This window comes from Rhagoletis zephyria, unplaced genomic scaffold (genome assembly GCF_001687245.7).
Source record: "Rhagoletis zephyria isolate East Lansing unplaced genomic scaffold, Rhagoletis_zephyria_1.1 Rzeph_scaffold_00379, whole genome shotgun sequence".
NCBI lineage: Eukaryota > Metazoa > Arthropoda > Insecta > Diptera > Tephritidae > Rhagoletis > Rhagoletis zephyria.
Genome location: NW_016157463.1, coordinates 123,977 through 146,309, shown reverse-complemented (window position 1 = coordinate 146,309; position 22,333 = coordinate 123,977). Strand labels below are relative to the sequence as shown.

Sequence of the window (22,333 nt, the reverse complement as noted above, 5' to 3'; positions counted from 1 at the left end):
CCTTTAAGGATGAGCGTCGTTGAGTTTAAGAACAATTAATAATAATTGTGAAGAAATAATAAAACAAATGAAAAATAATTCTTTTTCTTTTTTTGTGGATTAAAAAATTCAAGTCATTTAACTGCGACTAGACCAAACGCACGAATAACAATCAATTCACCCTCCGTAGGGTCGAATAGCTAACAAATGCAATGTCTGCTTATGAGTGTCAATGTGTCGCTAGCTTAAAGATTTGTAAATATTTACCGTGTGTATTTCATTCGAATTGATAAATATTCACGCAGCTCACGTCAACAAGGTTATGTAGCAAATGCACAAAAAAAAACTCCCATCTTCATACTTAACCTTTGCACCCTGCTAATTTGTGTTGTTGTTATCGGTTATTTGAATGGGTGGTAACCAAGTGTAGAAGAGTATGTAAGCAGCACCGGAAACCACATTAGAAGTATCCAACGGCGTGACGACCTGGTCATCGAACTTGAACCATCTGTTGCATGAGTAATATTAAATAGCAATAAATATCAGCAACTAAACATTTTAAAAGCGCGTATGTACGTACCTGGCATAATTACCACTTTTACAGAACGCAGTGTAGTGGCCGCTCTCCATGGAGCCGTAATGATTAGATACGCCATAAAGTTGATACGTTTTCGGTGTCACCGAACGCGATTCGGATTTGGCAATGTAGGGTGTCATATCGAGATTTTCGAGCGGAAAGCGTAGATAGTTTTGTTTCTTTTTGTACGAATTACCAACAGCATCAGAATCGGCATAGAATCTTAAATTGAATTGAAATTTTTGTTAAAAAGTTAGTAGAATTGTTGAGAAAAAAATTTTTATTGTTGGTTCTAGTTTTCAAAATGACTGCATGTAATTAACGCAGACAAATTAAAGTAATAACACCAAGTGCAATTCACCTTTTGAGATGTATCACCAATACAGGTGGCAGTTTTGAAATATCCAATTTCTTTACAGCATCGCGTTTCTTCTGGCAATTCGGACAATTCCAACCGTGTATACGTTCACCGCTAAAGTACATATCCATGCATTGGCTAAGATAGCAAAGATTTGCATTTGAAGGCAGTTCCAGGCTTAGATTCGAAAAACACTCATATGTGGCCGACTCTTTGTTGCAGTCGACACATTTGACGGTACTTTTTATTTGGCCATAGAATAAATGCAGTATGAGACTCTCTTTTGCTTTGGTAAATTCAAGCCACGCCTTCTCGGACGGTGTTATGTTATCACGTGCCTTCTCGGGTACGTTCAACGTTTGCAAATCGGAATGTAGCCAATCCATAAGTATGGTAAGAAATTCGTGTGAATCCTGCTGTTCGATGCCGCGGAAGATTTGCTGATATTGACCCATAACGTACTGTTTAGCAAATGTTGTGCGACCAAGAAAGAGTTCAATGATTTAATACATAATTAATCAAGGATTTGTTATAACATTTTATATATGTAGATTCTGGAAAAAGCATAGGTATGTACATACATACATATGTATATATTAACATAGATAAAAACAAAGGCATGATGCCATTGTTGCCTTTATAAATATCATTTACATGCAATATACATATGTACATATGCATGTATGTATATGTTAGAACATTCGAATATGCAGGTATGTATTACACATTGCTAAGACTCTGAATTTTATTATACACTTACACGCAAGTCCTTACTAGCAACACATTTATAGTTGCCATTCCATAAAACTTTAATGAGCGCCGCCACCTCCTCGACAATATGACCCTTCGTCTTATTGCTGCGACTTATGTAGTTCTTATATTTGTCAGTTATACAGTATTCGGTGAGCTGTGGGGTATTGCTGAGGCACTGTATTATACTGTTCATGTAGCAGGTGTTGCCCAAGTTTTTTAGGCCGGTCAAGCCGCGACCCTAAGAAAGCAGTAAAAACAAAATTAATTAACCTTGAACTGATTGATACATATACAGGCCACTTAATAAAAATATATTTTGTTGTTACTGATATTATGTAACTACTGATTATACGCCACGAAAGCTAATCCTGAACAATTTTCTTTGTTAGCTGCTTAGTTAATAAATGATTATATCTGTAGGCTTAAAACCACGACTTAAGTGATTTCAGAAGTTTTAACTTTAGAGGAGAACAGTTTTCTACAAAAATTGAATATTTTATAAAACAAAAAAAAAAATCTGAAACAACATATATCGACTCATAAACTAATACTTTCAATTAAAAATGTGTAAAATTTAAGGGAAGGAACGTAAACTATAGTATTTTAAATCTCACGGATTCAGACTAACTTAATACTCCTATGCCCTGCATGTGAAATAAACCTCTTCATTTTCATCTTTTGCCTTAAAACTGTTCATCCAACTTCTATCTCTCTTTACTCTAACCTTGTAGAAACAAGACGTTTACTTAGCCTGCGATTAGTTGGGCCTAATGATTATACATAGGTATGTACATATGTATATCGGACGCTATAAATATTCCACACAATTGCGAACCATGTAAGCATTTACTATAATATACAGCCCAAAAATATGCAAGACTTTTTAACGCACCCGTTTCAATGGAAAAAACGATGTGTAAATTAAAATATGCGTCGCCGGTATATTCAATTTAACGCCTGCGACCACAATCATCTTAAAATATTATTTTTAATACTACTTTTATTGGTTATAAAAATTGTAAACGATTGTAAAATTTTTGGCTTTGAGTTGGCGATTGTTGGCGTTTGGGATTGCGCGCACAACAACATGCTTTGAGTAGAGACAACGACAGACTGAGGCAGCAGCCAATAGAAAAAGTTCGGTTGCCTCTGGTCAGACACGACAAATAACGCCTAGACATATGTGCACAAGAATATGACAAAGGAACACTCATGAAGGAAGTAATTTAATGTATGTAATATAGTTTTTGAACTTGCCTATGTTTAGGCGCTATGGCGGGCATGCATTTACATGTGAGCTGATGCTCACGCCCAACAAACATTGATTTTCTGGGTTTGTTAGGTGGTCATTGAAAATTGGCGCATTCCACACTTTTTTGAGTGGCAGAAGATAGTACTTGTGGTAGCTGAGTGAATTCGTATGTATGTAGTATGTAGGTAACACAGATACATATATACTCGTATGCAAATGTACATATGGGTACATGGAGGAAATGTAGGCGGGTCACGTTAATGAAAATAACATTCGGTCATTAACACATTTAACGTAGACTGCCTTATGACGGTTGGCATGGTCGTTAAAAAATGCGTGTATACTGTTGCGAAACGTGACTAAGAAACGGATGATGACGATATCGAAATGTTAAGATATTGTGTTATGAACACAAAACGATTTTGAAAGCATGTACAATGTACAAATAGTTGTTGCTGACTTTTCAAAGTACAATTTTGCTTATTTTGCCAAAAAAAAAAAAAAACAATTCATAATTACCAGATCATTAGACGCGTTTAGAGATCTGTAATTTGAAATGTCTGTATTCAAAATTTAATAAATTATACTTGAGTTTCAGTCTAAACGCAGAAAATTCGAACTTTTTTGTTTTTGCGATTCTCTGTCGCTCGATAACGAAGGTAACTCAGCTATATTTACTGATAAGATTTGAAGAAACAGCTTTTTTGCAAATGCTTAACCATTCATATTAATTGTTGTAATGAGTAAGCTCGCCAATTCATCATATTTGAAAGCGTACGTACTCTCAATGAAAAATAAGCGAAAAGGGAAAATTGTTTACATCGTGACGTAAGTGGCGCACATGAGTCTACCACTTTCTTTTAAGACACTCAACCTTTTTACATTACAAACGTGTTTCATTGGTATGCATTTGCAACGTGCCCCAATATATTTACTTACCACTGCGCCGGGTACCGGTGAGAAATCGCGTTGTCTATCTATTATATAGGTGGATGTACTGCTCTGCGGTTTTACAGATCGATCGAACTGTGGTATTTTTGGTTTGGATATATCGTCATCTTTGTCCATTGGTGCCCGTGCTAGCGCCATTGCCGTGGCTAACTGTTGGTCACGTTGTTGTTTTTCCCGTTCCAGCTGCTCGTTAAGCCTTTGTCGCTCTTGTATTTTATCCTCAATTTGGCGTGTAGTCTTTTCGATATCAGCTTTTTCGTTGGGTGTTAACTCATCTTCTTCTTCTTTTTTAATGAGTTTATATTTCTCGATTTCATCTAAAAGGCGATCGTTCTCAGTTTTCTGTAAATTAAGGAAATGTAGATCAAATATATTTTTATAAATTTGTACTAGTTTTTTTTTCATACATAATCTGTAGCTTCACTCTCTAACTGCATTATATAGTAAAGCAGTTCTTTTTCGGTTGCTGACATTGGCATTTTATCGGGACTTTGTTTATTTTTCTCAAATATAGAGTCCAATTTTTGTGAAGCTTTCTTTAGCTGTTCATCATTAACTTGCGCTTTCTCCATCAACTCTTTCTGCTCCTTAGCTAGCTCAACAATAGGTTGTTGCTTCTGTTCGTACGTTTTCATTGCAGCCATTTTACTAGAGCGATCAACGCTTGGTGGTGGTGACAATGCGAAAGTAAGGGGTCGCGACAAACTACTTCCTGGCCTGGACGTATAACTCTGACCACTTATTTCATCCTTCATTGTAATATCATTTATTGATGGATATTCAATGTCGTCAATTAAATCAAAATCGTTGTTGTTCTGTTGCGGCGCTTGCACGCTGGGATTAGTGCACAATGTTGGGTACATCATAATGAAGAACTCGTAGCCACCTTGTAGAATTCTGATTGGTGAACGGTAAATTACATCTGGGTCCCACTGCAAATACGTTTCAGATTATTATTTTTTTATTAAAAAATTTTTAGAACCACACTTTTTGTAGTATATCGAGCAGAATTCCAATAGAGGAAGTTGGAGGCGGGTTGGCATCTCTACTATTCCAATCTATTAGCACAACTTGTTCTTTTACTGAGCGAGCTGACCATAAAACCTTGGCACCATTTTCTAGTTTGTCTTGTAGTTTTCCAGCCGACATACTATAAATAGTGAATAAGTAAAGAAAAGCGCCGTAAAGGCAAATTATGTTTTTTACTTACCCTGCACAGATGTGTTCCTCGGGTACATTAAAAGAATACTGATATGTCAGATGCGATGTCTCATAATCTTTACTCGATCGACAATCCATTACTAGCACATTGCTTTGCTTCATAAGTCCGAATAATTCTTCACATTTTATGATACCTAACGATTGCAACGTATAGTAACTGCCTAAAAAATTTGAGGTGGCAGGACTTGGTGTATCCGCTTTCAACAGGTCAAATTTCTCTGACGCACTTAGCTCGTTGTAGTCACGGACGTGTTCGCTAAGTTTAGAAGGAGGTGCTACAAGGGCTGCGGATTGCGTAGCGGCATGGGCAAGCTGTTTCGCCTCATAACGGCGGCTAAGTGATGAGTTAAGCAGCTCCAGTTTGTTCATTGTGACCTTGTTATTGGAATTGCCGCCTAATGCTTGCCGTACAGTATGCTTAAGTTCTGGATAGTCAGGTTTTTTATGTATGCAATGAAGTAAATTGAAATACTTCATATATAAGACATAGGCAAGCTCTTCGTCGCCCTCTCGATAATATTTATCCGCTTCACGTAGCAACTTCCTCGCTGATTCAACCAGTCTGAAAAGACGTTTTTTTTTTTAATAAAATTATGGTACTTTAGGCACTTAGCCAACTATATACTGTATGTGCCCATTTATGTATATGCACATGTGAGTACTTACATATGAGTTTTCTTCGTGCGCGCATCAGGAATCTCGGAATGTTTTTCCAAATCATTTAAATTTTTACCTAAGTGTAAATCTTTCACTTGTGCCATTTTTGGCATGGCTTAAAATGTAAAATTTTCTTCAAAGTGATTCCCGGCCGATTCCTGTGGCAGCAATATGCAATGCACTACGTGTAGATACGTCGATATTCCTATCCTGTCAGGAACAGTGGATATTTAAACCAAATTCACTGGACAAGAGAACCTGTTTAATTATTAATATTTTGGTATTAATTTAGCACAAGCAGCCGCCTAATTTAATCAAAAACAAATTGATAAAAGATTTAACTAAATCTCGTACAAAATTTCATTTTGCGTCAGTGAGAAAATGACGTTTCACCCGACTGTCGACTATTAATTAGTCAGCTGATTGTGGTGATGGGATTTAGTGGTTATCGACGACTTTGCAAATAATCAATTTGTAAATACAATTTATGAAAATAATATCCATAACGAATGGGATTATATTAAAGTTATAAAAAAAGCTTGTATTTAGATGACTGTGAATTTTTAAGATAATGAATAATTGCGCAATGAGCTAAACTACAGTGGAATTCAATTCGAATTATCGATGACTGTTTTTAGTTACACTTTCGAGTATACATGCAGATGTTTTGGCGCCAGTTTCCTTTTCAGCTGTTGTTTGTCATTTGGCATTACGTATTCGATTTTAATTTCTTTTCCGGTGCTTTAAGCGTTTGTTAGTGAATTTTATAAAATGCAGAAAATGTTTATTATTAAATTTATTTTTCAGTGATAATGTAATTGCAAATGTGTATTAATGTTGTGTTGTGTTTTATTTAATATTGGAATGGCTTTGTGATAGCAATATAAATATCTAATATCCGGAAGTCCTCTGCTGTGGCAATTAGGAAAGCTAGATTTGTAAGGCAAGTAAGAAAATCGCTACTGCTCAACCTTTTATACTTGCATGTATGTATGTATGGATGTATGTATGTAGGAGGATATTAAAAATGCATCGTTTCGAAAAGTATTAGGGTACTTACTTTATTTTTTCTCGTTTATACATATACAATGAAAGAAAAATTTGCTAAGTCCGAAAGAGCCACCGAAAATCCGACACAAACAAAATAATCAGCCTTATCACGGGTTTCATTTTTCCCGAACCGGTTTACTTTGGTTTCCATGGTTTTATTATGGGCGGATGACAAATTTTCGGGTGAATTTTTTTCAAACGAAACTCAGGATAAGACAGAATAAGAAATCTTTTAATACATATTGAATCCTTCTTCTTCGTATGGAGTTTTTCTTTGCCTATGGCTATAAGAAGTTTTTTCCCCTCCTGTAAAATTACAAAAAACACAATTAGCAATTTTACACTAAGCTAGCGATATGTGACATACATAACAACACATTTTAAAACAATTTAAAAATTTTTCCATTTGATATATACATATGTACAGTGAAAACTCTCATAGACATCTTTCATAAGCGGACACATTCTTGGGAACGAACACTTTTTTTCCATACAAAATGCTCTCCCATACACGGACTTTCCGATAAATGGACGCGGACACTCATAAAAGTCCAGTTATGAGAAAAAAAATCTCCCATAAGCGGACGCGAAGCTCTAAGAATCGGTCAATTTTGTTTTCTTTTTTTTCAGTCAGATGTTGATTCTTGCTCTTCTACATATGAATTGTGCACAAAAACATAGTCCATATTCAAAGATATTTTCTTTTCTAGAAAAAAGTGTTGCCTTTTCGTTGCTCTCTTCTTGCTGCTTGTGCGAAGCAGGCAATGAGATTTATCGGTAGGTAATATTGCTAACTTACAGCCGCACTCAGAAACGTTCCTTAAATTAGCTCTAACGGGCACTTAACTAATGATCGTTAAATCTGTTAATTAATGTTTCCTCTCAGAGTTAAAAATTATGAAATACAAAATTTAAGTATGGCCCCAGTTCCCTTTATTTTTGTGGCATCACTCAGTTTTTTCGTTCAGTTTGAAATAAAATATAAAAATAAGTATTTATATCAATTTGCGCGCACTGGATCAACAGCCGCAATGCCTGAATGAGCAGAGCACTGCGTGCCATTCGAGAGATCCGAGTGCTAGTGCAGGAACATTTTTTTCCTTTTTTTATTTTATTTTTTTTTCTTGATAAATTTTTTTTGCTTTTTGATCTAATTTTCTCTTGATTTATAGATTTTGTTGCTTTAAAAAGGAAACATTTTTTTTTTAATCTAATTAAATTTTTAGAAACTGTTTGCTGAAAGACAAACAAGACCAATAACAGGCCAATTCTGGCATCTGTGTTTCAACTCACCTCAGTCTTTCGAGAGACAACTATCTTGAAAGCTCTTTTCTGTATTTTGAATGAGTAATTGAAAGATGTGCTAATAGTGTTATTATATTTATCGTTTAGCAATAAGTTTTCCAAAAACTAAACGAAATGAAAAAAATATTTTTTTATAACAGGAAAAACTAAAAATTTGAGAAACTGAAATTAAAAGAAAAAAAGATGAATCAAAAAAGTTTACAAACGTTAAATAAAATAAAAATATGAAGTTTTTAAGCAATAAAACTTAAAAAAAAAATGTTATTAAACAAATTTGTTGCCGAGGATTGAACTCGGATCTCTTGATTGACACGAAAGTGCTCTGCTCACCGGGCCATTGCCACTGTTACAGCGACGTTATCGAAATTGAAATTTATTGAAAACAAACAAAAAATTTCAAAATCATTCTTTAAAAAGTTAAGTAAAGGTTTTTGTTTACTCTGAGTGCGGCTGTTAGAGTGAAAAGTTACTAAGTCAATTTTTTTTTTAATTTAACACGAGACAAAACAAAATTTCCTAAACCATTTTGCAAAACTATTTTGCAAAACTCTGAATGCAATGTTTCGCGTTTTTCATATTAGATCCGCACTGTTCGTTGGATTTCAAGAAATGAGGTGTCAAATAAAAGGGCTCAGCTTTTATATGTTCAATAATGTATTACTTTTTTAGTAGGGTTGCCACCTAATTAAAAATTACTATCTTACATATAATACGTGAAGGCGCTCTTTTTTCAAAATATTCAATCAACTGATTGGTTTTTTTTTCTATACAAATTGTAACAGAAAATTTATTGACTTTTACTCAATCGTATCGCTAATTCATTGCAAAAACAACTCAGTTGTTATAATAAAAAGAGAGAAATTATTGAGGCAAATTATTATACATTTTTTATAGGTACCTATATTTTATAATTTCTCCCCAACCCTTACGTATATATGTAGGAAACAAATTACCGATTGAGAGGCGAGACTGGAAAAAATCGTTCAATTGATTTTTTAAATACCACCCTAATGTACATACATAAATAATAAAAAATAATAGTAGCAATTGCTTACCTTGAAATTGACCAGAATATTCCTGCAGCAAAAACCTAAATACAAATCGAAATCGATATTCATATTTATTTTGGACTTATCAAATTTTCTGTGAATACTTTGGAATTAGCAATTTTGGAAATCACGGAATAAAAACAGGTAGAAATAAAACAAGTACATAGTTAGATCCTTTCGGATGCGATAAATTTTTAATTTTCCTTGCTTCCTGCATCAAAATCTAAGTTTTCTAGGGACGGTAACCATTATGAGCAAAATAATTTAAATCAGCATTTAAACATTATTTTATGAGTTTTTTTTTTTATCGAAAAAATAAAAATCAAGTTATAATAATTAATTTTGGCGAACAATTAAAACCAAATATTAGTTAATTATTATTTTTAATCTTTATTGGTTAAAATCGAAAAGTAAAAATCATTGTAAATTACAGTGGGACGTACGAACACAAATACATGGGCATAAATAACATTGTTTTGCGACGATTACAACTTGTTGATTTTTTTAACTAAAAAAAATTATGATTATTTTCCGTTCTTGATTTTTTCATAAAAAGTCACCTTAGCAATATTTCACTCTAAGTTAACGATGTATGAAAGTTTTGATAAAATAGCAGCATAATTTACTCTCCTGACTGCATTCTACTTTTTTAAATAATACACATACATATGTACATATTTATAATTGTTTTGTTGTTTTGTTCTTTTGTTTAATCGTGAAACACTCAAATTTACACTTAAAAATTTAGCACTTCGCACGCACAGCCATCTTGACCTGCTTGAGCGAATATTCGGGACCATGAAAAGTTTCCCAATACATACCCTCCTTGAATTTGTCATTCTCACCACGCAAGTAGTTACCAAAAATATTACTTTAAATAAAAAAAAAAAACAGATTCGTTAAATAAAGTAGATTTTCAAAAGAAATTTCACACCCACAACACTTACGCTTCCATGCAATTCTTAAACCATCCCGGACTATTGTACTCCTCACTGCAGCTACCCTGCGATTTGGCATCATTGTCGCGATCAACGGCACTAAACTGCTGACCCTCATGGTACATAAACGAATCGCCAGCTGTGCCATGATAGACGCCTAATATGCCCAACTTGTAGGCGGCACGTTCATTGAAGACGCTGAAATCGCTGTAGTGCGCATATTTCTTTAAACCTTTGAAATCCTTTAAGTCAATGCGAAATTCGAAGAATCCACTAAATGTGAGCTCGTGTAGACGCTGCAAGCCCAAGAAGAACTCACTCTTTTCACCAACATTACCAAAACCCTGCTTGTAAGAATCCCAAGTGCGATTATGAAAGGCAACAGAGCCATCGAAACGCTGCAGGACGACTATCCAACGGTCAGCATCGCAGAGCACCTTGAAAGCTGGTACTTTCGTATCGTCAAGTTGAATTTCACTAACACCGCTAGTTTGACAAATTTGTGCCAAACGCTCGGAACATTTGTGTTGACTGCTGCTGACGCCTGCGGAGGTGGAACCGCGCGCTGATTGTAAAGTGTAAGCGCGTTGGTGAAGTTGGCGCAGTTGGTGCTGCGACTCGACATCTTGAAGACTTATAGCGGCAAGGAGAAATCAAATTTAATTATTATTTAATAAACATATGTACATAAATAATAAAGTTAATAAATACTTGTCTGCTGCATGCTGCTTACGATGTGCATGAGGAACATGTACACAAGCTGCTGATGGTTCGATTTCCGGTTGTGGTGTTAGGTTTGCCACTTTTCCATTTAGTGTTTTCAATCTGAAAAACCAAGTATGTATGTATGTATAAAATTTTTATGGCTTATATTCAAAAAACTCGATCTGCAATTTTTACAAAAACTACTTTCTTACTTAACTATCATCACTGATGTTAATTTTAACTAGTAAATTCTTCTAATAAGCGATATACAAGGTCAGCAAGTTAACATCATTGATGACCGTTTAGTCTTAGGTGGATTTTTATGTCAGAATCTCTTTTTTGCAAAAATTACAGATAGGGCCGCCGATATGTAAATCAAACTATCATAAAACTGCGTCAACTCTTCTATATAAAATAGGCATTATCCATACTCACTTTGACAAAATTTCGTTTAGTTTCTCCTCTAGGCAATCACCATCACATCCTGGTGCTGCCTGCACCGCAGGTTGTTTGAAGTGTAAAAATCCAAATACAATTATGAAAATTGTTGGCAAAAATTTTGTTCGATGCCACAACATGTTTGCACACCACAATGCTCAAATTGTCAATGAGATTTCAGAGCCTTTCTTAATACATATGTATGTAGTACACATACATATACATATATGTACATATAGTAGGTACAGTATAGATCGAGATAAAGACAATTGTTATTTGCATTGTTGTGTAAATAATCTGTGTTTGAGTTCAAAGTTTATCAGTGCTGAATCGGAGTATTGGGGAAACCTAAGTTAACCCTCTGGTGATCGCAGGTTTTTTTTTAGTAAATATGTATTGTTAAACCCGAGCCCACTTGAGCACAATAACTCGAGCAAAAATTGATATATCTCAACAAAAGTTGGTATATAAGTTGCCCTTTATCCAAGGTAGGTTGCTATTGAAAATGGGTGAAATCGGACTGTAACCACGCCCCCTTCTCATATGACGGTATTTTCGAAAAATTCAAAAACTATGATATTTCAGTAAATATTGGATCCAAATTGTTGAAAATTATTATGTGAAGTAGAATTTCGGTACAAAATAATATTATTATAAAATTTTTGGAAAAGGGGCGTGACACCGCCAACTTATGATGAAATACTGTATCTTAGAAGCCAATCCTTACTAAACTCGGTACAAGGCTTGCTTAGGATACAACTAAGAAATTTGTTGAAAATCTTTGAAATAGGGCAATATCCACGTCCACCTCCCATATAACGGTAATTTATCAGGAAATCAGTAACTATTAAAGCAACTTGACGCAAAATCGATTATTGCAATGACCACTGCGCCAAAATTTGGATTAAATATCATAAAGTTTTGGAATTTGGGCGTGGCGCCGCCCACTTGTGACCACAAATGTGTATCTCGGTAACTGATTTATCAAAATTATTCAAATCGGACTAAAATCGCACCGTTAGAAGTAAAATAGGGCCAAAAATGGCACGGTTTGAGCCAAGTTGGCAGCCCTGGTGGTGAGCATCAGCTTGTCCGCGGGCAAATCTCCTTTAAGCTTTTTATACATTTCGTATAGAAAGCTTTAAAGAACTTTGCCGGCGGACAGACCGGTACGCTCCATTGGTACAGAGATTTGCACTGCGACCAAGAGGTATATTGTGCCCTCAATCATTCACACTACCTCATACCCTAGAGATCCTAGAAATTTGGAGAGATCTTCAGGGGTTTGTATAAATTCAACACTTTGCCAGAGTTGGCCTATTTACCTCTCCCATCTTCTTGTCACAGCCTCGCACACGCGAAGCAGGTGTAAAGGAGTCTCCTCAATCAACTCACAGAACCTATTTAGGTCGTTCGACCAGATCCCTAGCTTGTGCAGGTGACCTCTTAGTCTACGGTGTCTTTCTCTAGTCTACTCTCTTTGGGGAGGTTTATGATTGCCCTGTACCTTGTAAGGATGTAGTCTACCAGTAAACATTTAGCCTGGTGTAGAACTGCGTTGTTACGCCAGTATCGTTCTCTAAGTCTATTCGTCTCCTTTCTTGATTGTGCTAGGTCAAATCGCAAGAAAGGGCTAGACAATCTGCTTCCTTGTAACCCTTAACTCCTATGTGACCTGGTACCTAAATTAGTTGCATAACATTGTTCTCCGCCAGGACATTAAGCCTATTAATGCCTTCAAAACTCAAGGAGAAATTAACTCAAATGATGCGAGGGCCTTGATCTCTGGTGTTCTCATTTTGCATTTTGAGAAGCTTCATTATTTAGTGGTATTGATTTGCCCCTGAATCTCCTCATGCCATGAACTTTTCGACCTTCCCTGGTAAAAATGTTATGCAAACACCCACTTCAGATATGACTGAGTTCAGAGGATCCAGAGGATCTACACCAGTTTGTGGAAATGGCTAATATATCCGACTTTAATCAAATTCGGTCTTTATATTGATTCTCGTATGGGTAGTGGGCCGGTTTAAACCAACTTTCAGGTTTAGGCACCGAAAATAACAGTTATTTTTTTTTTTAAGAAATGAATCGAAATATCGACTTAACCTGTGGTCAATTTCAAGACATAAAAATGCTCTAGCAATTTTAGTTTTGTAAAAATTACTTTCATTTTCAGAATTTATTTAATTTCTTTAGAGTAAAAGGAGTGTCCTCTTATGGAAGAACATGAATTGCCAAAAATTTAACTTTTTTTAAATGTCGAAATTTTTTTGTACGAAAATACTTGAAACTTGCTAAGAAACCGAAGGATAAGAAACAGACAAAGACGTACACGAAGAAAAATACGAGGACGAAAGATTTCGAGGACAAAGGCATAGGTGAATACGAAGACGAAAGCGAATACGAATACGAAGAAAAATTGAGAGACGAAGACGAATACAAATACGAAGGCGAACACGAAAGTGAATGCGGAAAAGAACCCGAATACGAATGCGAAGACAAACCTGAAAACGAATACGAAACGAATCCGAAGGCGAATTCTGAGACGAAAACGAATACGAAGATGAACACGAAGACAAATACGAAGACGATTACGAAGAAAAATGCGAAGATGAATATGACAACATACCCGAAAAAAAACGAATACGAAGACGAGCCAGAACACGAAGGGAGAATGTGAACGCCAATGCGAATTTGAATCCAAAGACGAGCCCGCAGATCACGACAAGTACGAACACGAATACGAATACTGCGACGAAGACACTGAAGATAAATACGAGAAGCAATATAAAGACTAATACAAAGACCAATGCCGCGACGCATATGAAGACGAACCCGAAGACGAATATGAAGATGAGCACGAAAAGAAATACAAAGACGAATACTAATTTGAAGACGAACGGAAACGAATACGAATAAATAGGAACGCGAACACGAAGACAAACTGCAAACTCGTAGTCGAAGCCTGAAGACCAAGACGAACACGAAGACAAGAACGCCTATGAGTACGAAGACGAACGACAAAGAAACTAATATAAAAACCGAATCACATTAAAATCGCGCAACATTTACCATTTCAGCCGCATTGTGTAGTGCATGTGGCCACTCGCGAATCTTTAAACATTTTCATATCTTTTTCGTTCCTATGCAAAATTCCTGTATATAGCGAACTTCCAAAAAATTCCTCGCTCACCATTGTTTGCCACAGTGGGAATCTTCCACTGTTGTGCACACCCTTTTCATTCAAACCCAATTTCAAAGCCGCAGTGACTGTGCTCAAGGAAGCGTTCAGTTCTTGGAGGGCTCAACAGTGTTTACGGACGAGTCAAACAGCAGTATAACCTAAACCTATCCTTTTATCTAAGAGACCATGCAAGCGTTTTCCAGGACGAAATGCTTGCAGTTAAGGTACATCAAACAGAAAGTACTTGCGCCTATTCAGGCACTCTTTTCTACCTCTGCTACATCTCAACTAGTGTATGATTTCGGATCAATACAAGATTGCCCTAACAAGGAGAGAATTGCCGAAGTTTATCATTCGAAGGCTAGACAAAAGTGGAACCGTACAGGATCGTTTAGGATTACACCCCAGTTCTGGGTATCCTATGACCCACTTAAAACCAGCACTCTTTTACGAATACATATTCGCGGCCGTCTGACCAGGACCGAGAGGTTTGACTTACCCCTCAAAAGATTTTATCGCAGCTGCGAGGACCCGCGCTCAAAGGAAACAGTCGAACACTTTCTGTGTGAGTGCCCAGCCCACGCAAAGATGAGACTGAAAACACTCGGCAAACCATTTCAGCAGAATATTGCAGAGCGCAGTTGCCTCTGTGTGTATGACGTACTGAAATTCATCAAATCCGCTACGAGTTGTGGAATCAAAATGGCAACACTTGCTCATTGCTTGTCACTAGGGTGACAATTCACTTAAACCAATCAACCAAAACCAAGATTTTCTGTTATAATATTAAAGTCTTAAAAAAACAAGTATTTTTTTAGAAAAAAACTAAGTTCTAAGCAAAAATACAACCGACTTCAACTTTCATATCGAAATTTAGGAGTACCGATTTTGATTATGCCTATCTAGCGACTGGTCACTCAGAAAATCTTGTTGTAAAATAACAACACACGATAAGACGACCACGCCCATTTTATGTACAAATGCTTGTAACTTCAAATGTCTATGTCAGCGATTTATTAGATAATACATACATATCGACATAAGAGTAAGTGAAATGCTAAATTATGGTCACTTCTCCACAGAAATAGTACTTAGTACTTGCACATTTGCTGCAAATGGTGAGGGAAGAACTTAAAATAATGCTTATACATTCAAAGGTTGAAGGAGGAGTTCGTCAACAATTATGCAATAACTTAACTTACATGCATACACAGTACATAGTCAAAAAATATTTACGGTTTTACCAATTTAAACTTTCATCAATTGATATTTTAAAATATCTTTGTGAAGAGCGGTATGGCGTATGAGTAACATTCATAACTGTAGTTTTGGTCGCAGCTGTTCACAAACAAAAGTCCGACATTGGCTATTCAAAAAAAAAAAAAACCAAATAAAATAAAACAAAATAAAAAATAAGTGGTAGGGATAAACATGCTAAAGCCGAAGGAAAAATGTTTAATGAAATTTCCTTTGAAGTTAGGTTTATGTCGTTAAATGCGCACCGGATTCAGTCCAGCAAAGTAGGTAACTAACTGCTTTTGTGATTTCGTTAACGTGCATGCATATACTATGTACATGTTTTCTATTGCAAACAAGGATACAGTGGTTTCAACTTATTAATAAATATTTTTGTAATATAGAAATATTTTGAGTAACCAGTGCCGGGACAAGTTTTGGGAAATATTGTTTTGTATTAACTTATTATTGTTTAGAATTAATAGGTGCGTTTTTTTTTGTTTTTGTAAACGAACGACAAAAGAACACTCAACTCGGGTAAAATTGCGTTTTGACTACTTAACCCTGTTGGTATCTGGCAAGAAACATGTGATTAGTTTAACGATTGTTTAGACACAAAAACTAATATAAGGAAATAAAAATTTCCTTCTCCACTTTCCCATTAACAATTCACAATAGAGCAGTTTTTTCACTTAACAACACTACCCTTCAGGTGGCGTATTTTTTAACCGAAATAGCCGAGTTTGTGTTGTTGATTTGCATATATTTGGTCATTTAAGCGACTGTTCTTTTGCAGCTCAGTTGCAAAATAATGCACCTAAAATTATTTTTAATGACTTTGATTAGAAAATATAAATAGTACAAAGGCAAAATCTGACGAGCAACAACACATTTTCTATTTATCAACTCTGCTAAATTTTTGCAGCAATTGAGGTATTTTGGAACGAATTTCCGTCATCCCTTGTCAAATTTGGTTTGGAGACAAACCTGTTTCCGAGAACGAAAAATGACACTGAAGATGGCACAAAGCCGAAACCAGTTTGTCTCCAAACCAAATTTGACAAGGGATGATGGAAATTCGTTCGAAAATACATCATACACCCACCCTGTCGGAAACCACAGCTGTAATATGTACTTATACTGGACAATTCTCTTTCAATCCCACCAAACAAATAACATTATTCTCCATGGAGTCTCATACTGGTTTTGCACCATTGCTAAATGTGTTCCATTTTTCATCACTATACCTTTTTCAACAGTACTTTGGAAAGTATAAATTTTGTTTTTGAAAGCTTCAATTTGTTTTTAGAAAGTATCATTTGGGCTTTAGAATAGTCAAATGTTCTTTAGAAGGCGTTAAATTTACTTTAGAACTATCAAATATACCCTTCGGTTTTAAGGAGCGTCAAATGTATTTTGTATAAGTCAAATGTAATTTAGAAAAAAAAACAAATATACTTTAGATAACCTAGGAAAAGACGCTCTCGACCGGGTTTTTTGTGTATTTTTAGGTGATTTTATTTGAAATCTTGATTTTAAGAATACCGATTAACCGGATTTTTACAGCCGAATAAACATGTAGTTTTTTTTATATACCAGAATCTAAAAATTCTAAATATCTATTTTATTGAAAATGGAACTATAAGATTCTTCAGAGACCGAACATAACAGTTATTGATGAAAACTGGCGTTGAAAAATTCACTATGAAGGAAATGTTCTACAACTAAGTGATACATATCAATCGATTTCTTTTTTCACCGATAATAAAATTTTAATATAAATTTTTATTTGCAATTTTTATGCAAATTTAAAAAAAAAAAACAATTATTTTTATTTATAAAAGTCGTAACTAAAAATCAGTCACCGAACTTTTTTTAGGTAATTTCAGAAATTTAAAATTTTAGTGACCGGTTGCACCAATCAATTTTAAATTTATCAGACTGTTGAAATTACAAATGACAAAATTTCCTAGTAAATTTGTGAGCCTGTTAAAATTTAAAATTACACAATTTTGTTGGGAAAGCTCGTCGTTTTTAACTAAAATTTTAAATTCCGAAAAATTACAAATGTGTCATCACCCATAAATTCGGTCACAATATTTTGGAAGTGTAAATAAAGGACAAACTTTCATACATATGTATTTTTTATTATTTTATTAAATTCAATAAAGATATACACATTTAGCCGTATCACTATATGTATATGAAAGAAAAAAAAGATTGAGTTTGTGTCAGTTATATTTGAACATTTTTGCCGCGAAAAAAATTTTGGAGCATTTTTTAAGCACCCGCTGAAAATCGCTAAATCAGGTTTTTTCCTGTAACTTTCTTATTTTATATCCAATTTTTTAAATCTTTATGTCGCGAAAAGGTCTCGCTCAGGACTATAATTTATCAACTTAGTTTCAATCGGCTAAGTGTACAAATATTTTTCGGTGGTTGAGCTATTTCTATACAAAATGCGTAAATTTATATCATGAAAAGTTAAATTAAAAAAAAAAAAATAAAAATGTAAGTCCACACACAAGTATTAAAAACGTTTTAACTATTTTCTTTGTGAATAAATCTCAACACTTTTTTAGCAACGTCCTCATCATTTTTTGATGCATTCAGATTTATAGTATAAAAATTAAAAATAAAACTAGAGATAGTGTTTGTAAAATCAGCGAGAGTATAAATCAAAACCGGTTTTAAGGTCAACACCTGTTAAGAGCCAATTATAGTCCTGAACGAGAACTCTTCGGCGACATAAAGATTTAAAAATTAGGATGTCAAATAAGACAAGTATAAAAAAATACAAAAAATTCGTAATTAAAAAATTAACATTTCGAGGTACACAGAGGACTTTTAACGGACAGGCCTTAATATAAAGGACAAAAGATGGTTTTATAAAAATCAATAAAGTCAAAGGACAGAAAAATAAATAAAGCAATGTACATCAATATTAATTAAAAGAACACAAGATTTAAGTATACATTTGTTTAAAAAAAGTTATCGTATAAATATCAGTTTTATAAACTTTAATTTTCACCATTTGTGTAGGCAGAAGTGGTAGTTCAGATACTTCCGGTATAGGCTTCGTCGATGTCAAGAGACTAAAACGCTTGATTAACATTTGGTGTTTTTGTAAAATATATATTTAATTAAGTAAAATTAATTGAGAGATAGATTCCTATGCCCAAACACGTTTTTCACAATATTTGAAATACCACAACCCACTGTGCATTGATAGTAATTTTAACCAAACTCATATTTCGGCGTTAAGGACTTTCTTTGTAATTTTTTATTTTTTTTTTTTGTGCTACTCATGCAAATTGGTGGGAATTTATGAAAATTCCAAAGCGTATTTTTTTCGCGCGCGACAAATAAATTCAGCTGGCTATTTGTAGTACATACGAGCAGTATGTACTTAGGTGGGAGGTTTACTTGAAGTAAAAATTACGCGACAATTTAGAAAGCATTGCCAATAAAAAGTGGAGAAAATATTATGCGCGAAAAATTTTTTCCATCGAATAAATGCCCGTACATAAGCACACTAAAGGCTCTATTATGCGAAGGCTTGCAGCAATTTTATGGCGAAAAAATATCCTTTGATTTGTGCAACGCGGCTGTTGTTGACTTGCGGCCATTCTCTCCACCATGTCGCGCTGTTGTTGAATGCAAAATAGTTTCGGCATAAAAACGTCTACATTGTTGGAATTTTTCGAAAATTTTCGCAAGTGCCCATGCATCCATATTCACATGTACATATGTATGTAGGTGGCTATGTATGTATGTATGTACATGTGTACACCCTGTAGGGAAACGTACTAGTACCCAACTGGTTCCTAAAATTTTTGTAAAAGCTCTGAATAAAAAGTTTGAAATTTTGATAAAAATTTGTCGAATTTTTATAATTTTGTACAAAGTTTGAAATGCGTATTTACAATGCAGTTTATCATATAATGAGTTAGACTTTTATATAAAAAATATTAAACAATAAATAAACAAAAGAAATACAGCAGCCCAAACTGGCAAAAGACAGTAGGCAAGGAAGTTTGGAAGAATTTTTTTATTCCGGCACGAAATCTTAAGAAAGCTCCCTTGCCAAATTTCAAGGTGAAAAGTTCTTTTGACAGAAAGCATATGGAGATGAATATCACTTTCCTCGCGCTGCTCTACAGTCGCAATGGCCGAGTGAACAAAATACACCGGGAAGAGAGTCAGCTAAATACGCAGCGGATGGTTTTTTTTATTTATTTTAAATTTTCAGTTCTTGCTTTTGTTTCCTTTGCCGATTTTATTGTGGCGTATTAATGCTTATTTCAATAGTGGTTTTGAGCTTTTATAGGAAAAAAGGAAAATAACAACAAAGTCTAAGTGGAAGTCTAGAAAAAGATGTCTGATGAGGAGATGTGGTGATCTCCGACATAGCGGCTATAACTTCTACCGCTCAGACTATCGTTTTTTTACCAAACAAATCGTGGTACAAAGCTCAATAACACTAAACAAACTAAACTAAAACAATAACACTATTGAAATAAATGTTTTCCTTTTTATTTAAGTTTCTTTAATTTTTTAACTTCATCGTTTTGAAAAGAAATCATTAAATATTTAGAAACATGTATTTTTTTTGTAAATCTAAATTTTTCTTTTTTAATTAATTGTCTTTAGCTTTAAGATTTTATTGTTTTAAAGCAAAATATTTTTTTAATGTCATCTAATTTTTAGAAACTTATTTTTTCCTATTTATTTTTCACCTCTTTAATTCAATATTCCTTAAATTTTTTAGATTTTGTTTAAAAAATAATTTATTTTTGGTTTAATATAATTACATTTTCAGGAACTCATTTTATTTTCTTCTTCCTAGAGAAATCTTTTTTCTTTTTTTAATTAAAATTTTAAATTAAAATATTTTTTTTTTAATTCCATTTTATTTTTAGGAACTTCTTTTATAATTTTCCTTTTTTAAAAGTGTTTCCTTTTATAATTAAATTTTATATTACTTTTTTTAATTTTATATAGAGATATTTATATAGATACATATATGTAGATATGCATGTATACGTAATATGTATGTATATCTAGATATATTTATACAGATTTTAATTTTAGAAACCAATTTTTTTTAATTTTATTTGTTTTCCTTTTTCAATTTAATTCTCCTTTAATTTCTAGATTTTATTGTTTTAAGCTTAATAAAGATCACACAAAAAAATCTTATTTTTCATTATTTCTGTTGCTTCAAACACTATTTCGCGTTGAATAAATAAATTTATATGTATGTATGAATACATCATTTTCTTGAGAGCTGTAAGCTGATTTAAGAAATTTTTATAGAAGAAAATTTCTTTTCTATTTCTTCATAATTGAATTTGAATTTTTCTTGGGAACTGCATGCTATGCTTTACTAAGAAAAATATATATCATTTTATTTTTAATTAACATATTTCTTTTCTAATATAACTCTTATTTAATTTCAAGATTTTATTATTTTAAAGAGGAAATATTATATGCTTTTTTAATTTCATGTTATTTTTAGAAACTCGTTTTTATGTGGTTTATGATGTTATTTGTTTTCCTCTTTTAATTAAATTTTCTTCTAATTTTTAGATTTATTGCTTAAAAAAGAAAAATATATATTTTTATATTTAATTTAATTTTTAAGAATTATATTATTTTTCTTTTTTAATATATTTTTTTTTTACTTTTAGATTTTATTGCTTATAAAACGTAAATATATATTATTAACTTAAATTAAACTTTAAGGAACCTATTTTGTTTTTACTTTTTTAATTTTTTCAATCAAAGCTTTTAATTTTTAGATTTCATTGTTTTAAATGAAAGTTAAAATTGTTTTTAATTTATTTAATTTTTAAGAATTTATTTTATTTTCGTCTTCTTTTGTTTCTTTTAATTCTTGTTTTAGTGTACATATGTACATATATTTTCTTTTATTTGATTTAATTTAAAGAAAAGCTGTCAAAATTGACAATTGTCTTACAAAAGACTTTTGGCTCTCGAAATACTGTGGTGAGTTGAAAAGCAGTTACCAGCATTGCCCTGTTAGACTGGTGGGGATCTAGTTACAACCGGACTAGTTCGGTTTTGACGATAAAGAACCAGAACTGAACTACAAATTTGATTCACTAGTTCGGGTTTTCTCTGCAGGACATAATCAGAACTCAGTGTGAATATGTGTGTGAGTGTGTGTGCGCTTGCAGCAATTTGCATACTTTTCTTTTCGATTGCAGTGTTTGTGCCATGTGTGTGTGGGTGTGTGTGTGCATTCATAAGGATTAAAAGGATATTATCGCCGAACAATAGGCGTAACATTACAATTAGTGCAATTTTCATGTGATTTATCGGCGGTAAATATTTGTGCGACAAATACGCACACACACACACACACACATACACATGTATTTATTCTAATGTATCCCCAAATGTAGGCAAATAAACCCTTAACAAACATATATGTATGTATGTATGTGTGTCAGCATTTCTTCACACCCTCCCACCCTTTCAAAATGTGCATCAATTTCCTTCTGCGTTACTTCAAATCCATACAAACATATTTTACTTGCAGAAATTTACAAGCCATAAATTTTGCATTTTGGAATGATCCCAACTAAAGGGAATAACTAGGATACTGGTAGGGTGCGTGCTTGTTGAATTCCTGTAGGTGCTATTGCACA

General features: G+C 33.7%; 2 protein-coding genes across 4 annotated transcripts; both read right to left on the bottom strand.

Moving 5' to 3' along the window:
• Positions 1–95: 95 nt before the first annotated feature.
• Usp8 (Ubiquitin specific protease 8) lies at positions 96–6,151 on the bottom strand. 3 transcript variants are annotated; one of them, XM_017611201.1, is made up of 10 exons: positions 6,103–6,151; positions 5,758–6,006; positions 5,081–5,653; positions 4,858–5,020; positions 4,278–4,802; positions 3,859–4,212; positions 1,675–1,905; positions 918–1,375; positions 560–778; positions 96–487 (listed from the first exon to the last, which is right to left on the bottom strand). In XM_017611201.1, exons 2-10 carry the CDS (start codon positions 5,859–5,861, stop codon positions 358–360), a joined length of 2,757 nt encoding a protein of 918 aa, XP_017466690.1. In that variant the 5' UTR covers positions 5,862–6,006; positions 6,103–6,151; the 3' UTR covers positions 96–357. The 3 variants fall into 3 exon arrangements, with proteins under 3 accessions (XP_017466690.1, XP_017466689.1, XP_017466692.1); XM_017611200.1 differs by having other exon boundaries at positions 5,758–6,145; XM_017611203.1 differs by lacking the exons at positions 3,859–4,212; positions 4,278–4,802; positions 4,858–5,020; ... (1 more) ...; positions 5,758–6,006; positions 6,103–6,151 and adding an exon at positions 2,560–2,730.
• Positions 6,152–9,665: 3,514 nt separating this feature from the next.
• On the bottom strand, positions 9,666–11,422 carry LOC108359365 (microfibril-associated glycoprotein 4-like). Its single transcript, XM_017611199.1, has 4 exons — positions 11,231–11,422; positions 10,802–10,915; positions 10,100–10,723; positions 9,666–10,023 (listed from the first exon to the last, which is right to left on the bottom strand). The coding sequence occupies exons 1-4, from the start codon at positions 11,371–11,373 to the stop codon at positions 9,897–9,899; spliced, it is 1,008 nt and encodes a 335-aa protein (XP_017466688.1). The 5' UTR covers positions 11,374–11,422; the 3' UTR covers positions 9,666–9,896.
• Positions 11,423–22,333: the final 10,911 nt, after the last annotated feature.

Bases quoted from the DNA above. Each gene is read 5' to 3' on its own strand.
- Usp8 (XM_017611201.1), bottom strand. From the start codon at position 5,861: ATGCCAAAAATGGCACAAGTGAAAGATTTACACTTAGGTAAAAATTTA. The intron at 5,654-5,757 runs GTAAGTACTCAC...ACGTCTTTTCAG, and splicing joins CGCACGAAGAAAACTCATAT to ACTGGTTGAATCAGCGAGGA. The intron at 779-917 runs GTGAATTGCACT...ATTCAATTTAAG, and splicing joins TTGGTGATACATCTCAAAAG to ATTCTATGCCGATTCTGATG.
- LOC108359365 (XM_017611199.1), bottom strand. From the start codon at position 11,373: ATGTTGTGGCATCGAACAAAATTTTTGCCAACAATTTTCATAATTGTA. The intron at 10,724-10,801 runs GTATTTATTAAC...TGCCGCTATAAG, and splicing joins AAGCAGCATGCAGCAGACAA to TCTTCAAGATGTCGAGTCGC. The intron at 10,024-10,099 runs GTAAGTGTTGTG...TTTTATTTAAAG, and splicing joins TTTAAGAATTGCATGGAAGC to TAATATTTTTGGTAACTACT.